Source organism: Rhinichthys klamathensis, unplaced genomic scaffold, assembly GCF_029890125.1.
Source record: "Rhinichthys klamathensis goyatoka isolate OS25496 unplaced genomic scaffold, OSU_Roscu_1.1 h1tg000109l_1, whole genome shotgun sequence".
NCBI lineage: Eukaryota > Metazoa > Chordata > Actinopteri > Cypriniformes > Leuciscidae > Rhinichthys > Rhinichthys klamathensis.
In genome coordinates, this window is record NW_026606647.1 from 2,516,737 (window position 1) to 2,528,831 (window position 12,095).

Here is a 12,095-nt window from a genome sequence, read left to right on the forward strand (position 1 = left end):
GGATTTAGTTAGCTTCAGGCATCTGAACAAGTCTGGACTACAGTGCTTTCACCCTAGCAGAGCAAAACGCACAACCAAGGAAATATGACTTTATTTCTCTGCTCGTAGTCAATGAGAGGATTTTTGCAGGCTGCACCGTTTTGAGGAGCTAAAGTCCGCTGGGAGTTTGGCAGATGCTCACTTATCACACAGGAGCAGGTTGATAAAACTAAACTCTTTTCGAGTCATTCTCCGTTCAAAAACAGGCTCATTGAAGGGAATTTGTCAGATCATGTGTGACTAGGACAACGTCGTTGACCGCTTCGCTTCGGTGACCAGTTTTGAGCGGTAAGTTAAGTAGGCTAGCCTGAATGTTTCCTTTGAATTAATGGAGCGCTCCATGAGAAGTGATTGAGCGCTCTGGGGTCAGTGATGGAACTCTAGTCGTAGTCAGTAATATAACTATGTATTAGAGAGCTGATTTAGGATCAGTTATAGAGCGCTGTGAGAGACTGGATGCTTCTGGACAAGTTATTTCGCGCAGTCAGTTATACAGCGCACTATAAGGTCAGTGATAGACGCTACTCTAGGGCAGTAATTCTCAACCTTTTGACCTACATTGGATGCTTCAGAAAAGGTTATTTCGCGTTGTCATTTATACAGCACACTATAAGGTTAACCTTAGGTCAGTGATAGACGCTAGGGCAGCAATTCTCAACTTTCAAACCTCCATTTTCCACCATTGTCCAAAAGAGATCTCGAATAGAGATTTTTTCTGTTGTTATGCCGAAGCTGTTGTTCTTTTTATTAACAAAAAAGGGCATAAAATCATAAAAATGATTTTAAATAAGACAAAACAATCATTAAAATAAGATTGTTTAATAAGTAAATAATAAAATCTTAAATCTCCATTTACATTTTTATAATGACAATACACTTTTCTATTTATGCCAAGCTCTAAAATCTTTGATCAGGCACAAATTGTGAGTAAATTTTTTTTTTTTTTTTCTTAATCTTTATTTAGTAAATAAAACACTGAAAAAGTCATGGGGCCTATGATTATTGTTGAGGACAATGGTGGGCCTTGGAGTCAAAAAGGTTGAAAACTATGGGTCAGTGATTCTGCAGTCAAATCAGTGATAGAACTCTGTAGGGTCAGCAATTCAACACTTTGAGATCCGTTATAGTGTGCTGTAACACCCTGAGGTCAGTGACAGAGGGAGTTCATAGGGTCAGTGATGAAGCGCTTTAGGCTTGGGAAGAGAGAAGCGTCATGATAGAGTGGTGACTCTTGAGTTTGAAGCAATAATGATTTATGGAAGTAATTCTGAGAGCTGTGGAATGTCAACTTTGTTTTACAATTTAGAGCGAACACAGCTTAAAGGTGAAAAATTGTGAGGACTATCATGCACAATGATGCAGGTCTAATATACATGACTGATTACTGGCATGATACAAGCTTCTTGTCACATGGAATAGCTCGATTCTTATTATTTGACAGAACAGATGTGCTTTAGATGCCTCAGATTTATTCGTATAGTTCTCATTAGATGTGTTAAAACACATCATCACTGCATAATTAGATATTTTATTTGTATGATACTGCTTGAGGTGTCCTTGGCTCCCGTGATGCAACATTAATTAGGCTAATTCACATTTTTATGTCAGTTAAATCATACAGGACATAAGGAACTAAAAATGGCAGTAGAGAGCACAGATCAGAAACAAGATAAAAGAAATCACAGCACAAATATGGTTTATGAGTAGACCACATGTGCACATGTTGCCGTTTATATCGAGAACTGCTGTGGGGAAATTAGAAAATGATGAGCTGATGATCTGATGAAATTGAAAAAGAGATATTTCCACATCAGCATCACAACATTTCCAAATTGCTTGTTCAGGGAGAGGGGCGGGGAATGACCTCCGTTGAACTTGTGTGATTCGTCACTTTGGATATCTCACACTCAGTAGGCAGGGCTGGGGTGTCTAGGTTACCATGGACACCTGCTGAGGGGCTGCTCCAGTGTTGCCAACTATTTTCAATGGAAAGTAGCAAAAGCTTACTCAAATAGTCGCTAAATGTCTAGATGACGATGACGTAATGCACCAACTGCCGGCAGTTTACATCTGTTTTCTTTCCTAATCTGTGCTCAGATACTGTAATTTTAATATAGCTGAATGTCTTATAAAGCTGTTCACATATTTTCTGTCAGACAATGGAACGAGCATGACATAGTGACTGACTACATGTTAATCAGCAATCGCTAGTCGCTTTTTTGAAAAATAGTCACTAAAGGGTTCTGAAAAGTCACTGAACAATGTCACAAAATTGGCAACACTTGGCTGCTCATGTTGAGTGACTATAGTAACGGTCTGTGAATGTTAGTGTGTGGGCTTTTTTCCTGTATAAAAAAGAATGCATGGCATTACTGAGAACAGCTGAAATGCTCAGTAGTCCTTCGCTCAAGATTTTCTTAAGACTGAGCCAAGACTTAAATAATCATTTCAAGAACAATTATAAATCGGCACCTTAAAGTGTTCCAGGGTTTGATTCACTTTCTCAGTTCTTTTGATGTCAATACACTACTTCAGTAAACAGTAGAAAACTTTTTGTCAGCACTTTTTGTCGCATGTGTGTGAACAACATTTGGGGCACATATAACCAATAACATCTGTGCGTCAGTCTCCATAGCTCCTCTCCTGATTAAACTGTAACACATACATAGTGAAGCATGTGAATAGAAATGCCTTGTGTATGTCTAGATATACTCATATTTATAGAGGGTCAGTTTGACCTGTGTTTCTCCTGGGGTGCTGTTTATTTGTTTTCAACTCTTTGCACACACAGAATCCGCGAACTTTTTTTCACATTTTTCTGCACTGATGATAGGGGAAAATTGGATACATTTAAATATAGTGAAATTAGTTGAATGAAGTTTATACATTTATTGGCAGCTGAAAAAACATGCATAAATTAATGAAAATAATTAATAAATGACAATGCATGCACCTCCCCATACATGATAGTTTTTTACTTATTTTGGCTAATTTGGGAATATTTTTTGTGCTGAATTACTTATTTACCGACTCAATTACTCACTCTCCAAATTTTGTCTGTATTTTGGTTGATGCTTGCTTCTTTTCTTTCTCTATTTCTTTTGGAATCCACCCGACTAGAAGATGTGTTTGTTTTTATTTCCCCATGATATCTAGGCCTATCCTTTTCCAAGTACTTTGCCCTCTGTTTTTGTTTTCGGTACTGCCGGAGACAGACTGTAATGAAATAGTTGGCAGTGTGACCAACCAAAAAGCTTTGACACCCATTTTTCTTTTGTGTTCTGAAAAAGTGACCTCTCATACTTTAATATTTTGAGGATAAAATCTAGTGACATTGTCAGGTTAAGGAATGTTTCTAATTGAATTCCTGTCCCTTTAAGGACATCATCTCCTGGCCATGAGTTTTTCATTGTTCTAAAAGTCTGTTTGAAACATGAACACTTTGGCTCATAAAGTCATGCCGCATTATTTTGGAGGGAGAAATTAGAATTACACACACAATAAATCACTCATTAAAAATTAACAAATTGTGTGCAAAATTCACCAACATGACAATGTCAAAATGGATAGCCTACCATTTATAAAAAGCTTTTGTGACATTTTGTTCAGAATTTTCTGAAAATTCAAATGAAATCTGTATTTTAGATTGATTCAACTTTCCAATAAACTTGTGATGTGTGTCAAAACAGCATCTGCTGTTCAGATATGAAAAATCAGCTCTATACCATTAGTTGTTGTTGGTCACATGAATGTTATTGTTTTTTTTTATAGAATTGTTTTTTATTTTGCAAGTACAAAGAAAAACAGAGAGGCAGGGCAACAAACAACCTGGACACCTGGTCCATCCAAGTATTAATCAATACTAAAAAAATATCCTCTTTGCAATAGGGGAAGAAAATCAAAACAAAAAAACAACAACAACAATGCTTATTCCCCTTCACTTTATACCTACAACACTCTTTTCTTTCTTTTCTTTTTATGTTGTATGTTATTGTTATGTTGTCCACATGTATGTTATTGTGAAACGGGTATAGTCCACCAAAAAATTATCATTCTCTCATAGACTTGCTACCATGTCGTACTTTTCAGCGGTGGTGTGGTATCTGTGTTCGAACTGATTATACCGGTAATGCCGCCAGTTGGATGCTAGGTGGTGCTGTGCAGTAATGTTCAGAAGAAAGAAATGAATACATGTTTAAAATGTCATGGGGGTGAGTAAACCTTTTTGAGGAAGCTAGCTACCCCTATGAGGATAGGTCTGTTACTATACTTACTATACCTCAGGTTTACTGTTTTCAATAAGGAGGCTTTAGAAGGCTTAACGTAAATTATCATTTGACTGCAATCTCTGGAAAAGGATGGGGAAGAAAGGACTAATATTTTAAACTGTTGGATAGAGTAGAAACATCAGTCAAACTCAGAAACATATTCGTTGTTTGATTGCAAGTGAGACAGGATGAGACGATAGTCAAAATGAACATTTTATTGGTATTTGTAGTGTATAGCTATTGTAGAGTGCCATGCATGTAGTGGATGCTGTTGTTTCGTCTCCCAGCATTCACTTTATAGAGCTCAGGAATGTCTCTGTAATTCCTCAGTCTTTTATGTTAAGCGACACATTAAATAGCCTTTTTTATTGTTTGAAAATGTCAGGACAGAGATCTATTTTAAAGCTGCAGTAGGGAGTTTTGTGAAAACGTTGACTTAGCCTGAAAATTTGAACAAGTACAACTTCCAGGTCCCACCCCCTTGCTCTCTGCTGCGCTACAGCCCTCCCTCCACAGCTGGTCCTCCACAGCGGAGCCTGTCGCGAACGCGCAGGCTAGTAAACAGGGCCACCGATAACAGCGGATAAAATATTATATGGCACATTCACTAATAGGGACTAAACGTCAACAATATGCTTTACATTGACTATGGCCTGCCCATACTTTGACTACAAACTTGGTCCTCAAATCATTATGTATTTTCCAATAGCCTAATGTAACTTTATAACGTTGCACTCTTTCTATAAGTTATAAATATCTAGTAAGATAACGTTAATATAACGGTAACTAACGTTACAGTAATGTAAGTAATTATTCTAGCGATATATAATGCTAGATAAGGTGTGCTAGTACATTATTTCAGCAACATGACAAGCCAGTGAATTAGCAGGTTTCAATTGTTGCTTAGCAGAGTGCGTGACATTTTATCTACATGTTAGTTTTGACACCGAGTCAATGGGCTCTGTGTAATTCTTTCTTTTTCGCTTGTTTATCGTCATCAGTCTTTTTCCTTTTACCTCTTTGTTTTATGAGCAGGTGTCACTGGAGAATTGGCAGTTTAGGTTGTTTCTCCGTCATAAGCACAGCTGCAGCACGCCGGCAATCTTGAGTTTGAACGACGGCTCGCGCTGTGCAAGAGAGGGGTGTGATCAGCGCGTACACAAACGTGATTGACAGTGCTAAGACACTCCTCTCGGCTCTGATTGGTTGTTTCTGACCGGGAGCGTGTATTTCTTGCAAATGGCAATAGGACCACTGGGAGGAGCCAGAGGAGCTTGATTTTTACACAGATTATCTCATATTCTAGTCTCTTATTCTACTGTCAGGACATAATGACAGTTTTAACAAATACATGTTTTCAAAAGTTACCTACAGGAGCTTTAACTGGGTTCACATACAAAAAAAATTCAAACGCTATTACATGTCATATTCTGCAAGTATTGCATTCAATTGAACGATGGTATTGCTCCATAGCAATGCTCTCTTGACCCCAGGTTGCAATGATCAATGTGTAGATGAAGGAAGGGAGAGGCTGCAGGAGACAATCTGGCAGTTCAAACTCAAATATGGTTCAGTCAGGAATCAGGATACTTATAAATGCTATAATTACCATTTCATAAACCACATAATGATGATGGTATCCTTTTAATTAATGCAAACAACACTGAGAGAAACAGACAGATTGATTGAAAGGGAAAGAGTTGAATGGCAGACGGAGAGAAGAACTACAACTGTATTCCACACATAAAATCAGAAATCGAAAAAAGGGATTTTCATTTTGATTCATGTGCATATGTTTATGTTTATATTAATATTATTTACAATAATCAGTAATGTGAACTCATTCTGTATATTTGTGTAGTTTACCATATACGGTATATGCTGCTGTTTATGTTTTTATTGCCATAAGGAATTAAGCAACTGTTTATAAAAGCCTCTTTAAAGGGACCACATCATTGAATTTAGTTAATGGCACAATAAAAAAAGATCATGTCACTGGACAAGTTCACTCAGCTGAAAATAAAGGACACAAAATGTCTTGCATGTGTGTATGTGGGCGGTTTGATTGTTTAGATGAGTGTTTAGTCTGTTCGTCTGTGTATTTGCGTGTGTTCCGGATAGGGAAGCGTTTTGTGATGCATTAAGGTTTTTGAGATGCAGATGTATTGGCTTTTTTTTTTATTTAACAATGAGACTAAGTTTAATCTGAACTGAAAGTCATCATCACAATGAAGACATTACATGCAGGTAAAATAATTCCTGTTTCCCCCAGACAGTAAGAGACACTGGAAAAATAAACCAATACATACTCAGTCTGACAAAGATCTTTTAAGGTTTAATAATGTCCATCTGTGTGTGTTTTATGTGCATCTCTGTTTGTCTGCAAGTTTTTAACTTTGTTTTTAGGCAGGCCATTTTCCAGAGCAGTCACTGTTGAGTGCAAACCAGTGTGACTCCAAATGTGAACCACGATTTCCTCTTTATAAATCAAAAACAGACCCGTCTGCTGGAATGCATTATAAAAAATGGCATCTTTGAAGTCACAAATTGCGACACTAAGCGCATGCCCCAAACATTCATGTTTTGACCACTTCCATTGAGAATGATCCCACATAACTCTGTCATGGATCTGAATCATACAATGTTCTCTTTTGAAAAAAAATACTCTTCATTGCCCATAATAAGGCTGCTTTAAAAGCGTGCACAAGCTCATCTTCCTCTGAGTGTCTGCTCTTTATTTGTGTAGTGGTGATGGGGCAAGCCCCACCTTGCTTCTCTCAGTTTCTTGTCTCTGAGCCTCTGCCAGATGTTCATGGTGTCTGGGCATTCATTTCACCTGAAGGAGGAACATTATGTTACTGCTGCTGAAGCTGAAAACAGGGCAGATTGCTTACTGAATAATCAATTGTGGGTATAGATGACCTTTCCCCCCACATTTCTCTCTTTTTGTGTGTGTCATTATGTGTAGGATTTGAAAATGGGGTGTTTGCTGCAATGGACTGTGCTGCTTGCTGTGTTGCTGTCTCTCCCATCGTGTTCTACAGCTCAAGGTAAAGATTAATGTACTCTTTCAGGAAGTGTCATTCAAATGAATGTGTATAGCAGACCACAATTAACTTTTTCGCAGCATATACAGTTCTCATGTAGCATATTTAATACAGTAATATCAATTTGCTGAATTTTTCCTTTGCAATGATAATGAAGACATTTGAAAACAAATTTGAGGGATGTAAGAAAGTCACATCTTCATAAGGCTAAAGTTAATCTAAAGTTAATATCATAAATATAATTTTATTATCATTATATTGGTAAATAGATAAGTACTGATATACAGTCAAAGAATGTTTGAATGAAAAACAAAGTAGCATTCAAAGTAACTAACAATATATTAGTAGTATAATATTAGTAGCTGGGCAAAGATGAATCGAATCTAAAATAAAAGTTTTTGTTTACATAATATATGTGTGTGTTCTGTGTATAATTATTTTGTACATATACACATATGCATGTACAAATGTAAGATTTTTTTATTTATATATAAAAATGTATATTTATATATAATGTAAATAATGTATAAATATATATATATATATATATATATATATATATATATATATATATATATATATATATATATATATATATACATGCAAGTAGTATTTCTTAAATATAAACATACATGTGTGTATTTATATATATATATATATATATATATATATATATATATATATATATATATAATTATACACAGTGAGAGTACACACACATATATTATGTAAACACAAACTTTTATTTTGGATGCGATTAATCACGATTAATCGTTGCCCAGCACTAAGTGTTTTCAAATAATACATCTTATTTATTATCTTTTATGCATTTTTATGCATTAAAATACATAGATCGACATACAAAGTTACCAGCACGAAGAAAGACCCAAAAATATTGCCTGATATATATCTAATATTAATCAATACAGATAATAAAATAAAAACATCACTAAAATCTGTCGATAACCAATATGGTCCCAGTATTGTGCTTCTAATTTTAAATGCTGCACGCACATAGTACATTTCGTATCATGCCCTATTCATGTGCAGATTGCAGTGACTCAAATCAAACACAGCAGGTTAATTAGTTTGTTACCTTAAGGGCATTCATTCAAGCAGCCGTTGAGTCACACACAGCCATATAACTGATTACTGAGTATAACTGGAAGTATACTGAACTATTTAAAGGAGAGACACAGTCACTGTATAAATGGGCCCAGATGCTTTGTTTTCTTGAAATGGCTTTGCAGACTGGGTGCTGATGGTCATTTCCTGTGTGTCTTCTCACCCTGATCCTTCTCTAATCCTTCACTGAATACATGAATTGAATAGGCCACAGATGTGAATGTTTATGGAAATACTGAAGCTCAAGTTGGCAGTTGTATTTGTCACATACACAATGGTACACAGTGAAATGTTTTGTCTAACCCCCATGACTGTGCATCTTAGATATAATAGAAAATATGCATTAGCCTTTAGGTATGTATGTTATATATATATGCCTATATATGCAAAATAATTAAGAGTTAAAGTGTTGGCAAAGAAGCAAATGTAGAACAGGATTAGCAGTGTATATTTTCTTCAGAACGCATATTTATTTCTGTTAGTGACATTTCTGTTAGCATTTTTGGTCACAACAGTCTAATTTTGGCTGCACTGATGAAAACATGTATTTGTATTAATAAAAGCCCACATATCCAGACTTCTATAATAAATATTTGTCTATCTCTTTTACTGTGAAAAGAGCAATACAGTTGTGTGTATTAATGTGGTTGTTTTTCTCTCTTGGCAGGCCAGTGCAATGATGTTGTTGCAGCAGACATTGTATTCCTGGTGGATGGATCATCCAGTATTGGCAGGGCCAATTTTGTGTTGGTCAAGAGTTTCATGGCAGGGATTGTCCAACCCTTTGCCAAAGCAGTAGGACCCAATGGCATACGCTTTGGAGTCGTACAGTACAGCGATACTGCCAGGTCTGTGAAACTGTGTTTGCTTGTGTACTTAAGTCATGTTTACCAGAGACATTATAAAGGTTTTTGTAAATCATTTTTATTGTATTTTATTTTTACTTATTAATTTGATTTATTTTATTGATTTATTTGAAATACGTTATTGAAGTGTAATCTTGTGTAATCTTGAAGTGTAAACGGTTTAGAAGGTGGTCTTTCACCATTCAAGTAGATAGGAGAAGTACTAGATTTCCTACATAGAAAATGGCTGCTTGGGGGTGTTGCCCAGATGGATGCCAAATAAACTGCTTTTAAGGGACTATTTACATTTTATTTACATCCTTACCTCTTATTGAATGCAAATAGTACATACTGTGTGTTATGGTAATACAATTGTATTCATTTTTATCTAACAAACTGAAACAAGGTAAGTTGTCTAAGTTGAATAAATTCTCAATCTAAATTGAATCTGAACCATCTTGCTCAATATTGCAATGTGACAATTGTTAGTATTAAAAATCAGCAGAGTAGTATGTAGAATCTTGATGTTTGTGTGTTGTAAATAGTTTGAAGTAACCATCGACGATCGTGATGATTCCTTAATTTCCTTTTGGTGAATCTTGTGCACCCCGCTCATCATTTTTTTGCAGATGCAATTACTTTGCAGGAAAAAAGAAATAAATTATGTAATATAATATGAAACAATGGATCTGGATTTTCTCTTTCATTTAATTAAGTGCACCAAGTTAATTGAGTTAATTGAGCATGTTATTGTAAACAGTGTTGTGATAGCTGCACATTTTATATTTGTTATATACATTAAAGGTTTATGTATGTGTTTGTAAGATTGTTGGGACTTTTGTTGATTATACTTGTGTGTTTTATGACAATCAGGGTGGAGTTTACATTTACAGCATACCTAAATGGAACTGAGCTCATAAATGCCATAGAGAATATTAACTATAAAGGTGGGAATACACGCACTGGGGCTGGTCTCAAATACATCGCAGACAACTTCTTTAACCCTGCCTCTATCAGAGATGTACCCAAGGTGAGCTGGCTATTATGATACATTGTTTGACTTGCCACATCTGTAGTATTTTGACAAGGACCATAAATGTGTAAATTACTTTGTTTGGCTTTAAATTGTGAAACAGAGTGTCTTATTTAGCATTTGTACACCAAGTGCACATTCCAGAATTTGGGGTCACTAAATTATTAAAAAAAAAGAAGAAATACTTTTTTATAATGTTACAGATATTTCTGTATTTCACAATATTACTATGTGTCAATGTCACAATATTATCACAAATTATAATACATTTGATTTTTAATCAAATAAATGCAGCCTTGGTGAACATAAAAGGCTAATTTAAAAAACAATAAAATCTTACTGAGCCTAAACTTTTGAACAGTATTGAATGTTAATTTTTAATATTCTATGTAAAATAAATCCCATTATGGTATCCTAATGGTATCATGAGAAAAACATATTGGTTGACCACAAATTTATAACTTACAATTTGATGAGTCAATAAAATACAACTATTATGCATAATTATCTTTCATTCATTTTTTCAGATTACTGTTCTTATTACTGATGGTAAATCTCAGGACAATGTGCAGGAACCTTCACAAAAACTACGTAGCCTAGGAGTCAAAATATTTGCAGTGGGTAAGAACTGTGTGAATATTTAGTATTTAGCCACTACTGTATATTTTAAGGAAATGTTTTTTTCTGTAAACTTAAGTACATCTGTGGGCTGTGGATTCAGTGTGTGCAAATTAAACATACATTTGTTTTGTATTGATATTATGGTTGTTTCTCTCTCTCTCTCTGTCTGCATTTCTCAGGTATAAAGAGTGCAGATCCAACTGAGCTGAATCTCATTGCCTCTCCCCCTCAAAGTGACTTCACCTCTCAGATTGGGAACTTCAAAGCTTTGAGCTCTTTGCTTCCCCTAGTGTCTCGACGCGTGTGTACAACAAGTGGAGGCTCTTACTTAAGTGATGGTAAAAGCCTGATGTAAAGTAGACACACAATGCAATTAAATCCAAGAATATGATTATATTTGGAGTTTTGTTAAATTTGTCATTTAGAACATCGACAAAATGCTTTAATTGATCCTACTAAATGAAAATCATTGATTTGTATTATTGTTTCCCCATCAGAGGCCTACAGCGGTCCATCAGACTTGCAGATTTCAGGGGAGACCACCAATTCACTGAGATTTCGATGGACATCTGCAGGAGGGCCTGTTAGTGGCTATGTGGTTCAGTACAGGCCCTTATCTGGCTTGGGTCAGCCAATCACAGCAGAGCTCCGACAGGTGAGAAGAATGTTCATCCTAAATGACTGTTGCTTTTTTGTGTGCAAACTATGACACTAACTTTATGCTTATTATGTTTCTAATTCTTTTTAAGTAGTTTTTTTGTTGTTAAACATTTCTATGTAGCTTTAATGTATTCTTATTTCAGTATTAGTAATTTTAGTACTTTTAGTTACCAATGCAACATTTTTAAAAAAAAAAATTTCATCTAATATTTATATTTTATTTAAAGGGGGGGTGAAACACTCAGTTTCAGTCAATCTCATGTTAATCTTGAGTACCTATAGAGTAATATTGCATCCATCATATCTCCAAAAAGTCTTTAGTTTTATTATATTTATAACAGAAAGATAGGCTGTACCGAGTCTTTCCGGAAAAAGCCGAGCGGGTGGAGGCGTGCCGTGTGGGCGAAGCTAAATAATCACGCCGAAGTTACACGCCGATAGACACACACAGATATCT

At 35.5% G+C, this 12,095-nt stretch overlaps 1 protein-coding gene and 1 non-coding gene across 5 annotated transcripts in view; both read left to right on the forward strand.

The window, feature by feature from the left end:
- col7a1 (collagen, type VII, alpha 1) overlaps nt 1-12,095 on the forward strand; it is a 62,764-nt gene continuing 50,669 nt past the window's right edge. For all 4 annotated transcript variants that reach the window (XM_056253854.1, XM_056253855.1, XM_056253856.1 and 1 more), the window contains exons 1-7: nt 1-327; nt 7,276-7,357; nt 9,147-9,327; nt 10,198-10,354; nt 10,885-10,978; nt 11,158-11,316; nt 11,476-11,633. In XM_056253854.1, the coding sequence (XP_056109829.1) occupies nt 7,285-7,357; nt 9,147-9,327; nt 10,198-10,354; nt 10,885-10,978; nt 11,158-11,316; nt 11,476-11,633 (822 nt within the window). In that variant the 5' untranslated portion in view covers nt 1-327; nt 7,276-7,284. The remainder of the gene's footprint in view (nt 328-7,275; nt 7,358-9,146; nt 9,328-10,197; nt 10,355-10,884; nt 10,979-11,157; nt 11,317-11,475; nt 11,634-12,095) is intronic.
- LOC130087622 (small nucleolar RNA SNORD113/SNORD114 family) lies at nt 1,035-1,112 on the forward strand. Its single transcript, XR_008807376.1, has one exon. It is a non-coding gene; the product is annotated as a small nucleolar RNA SNORD113/SNORD114 family (small nucleolar RNA).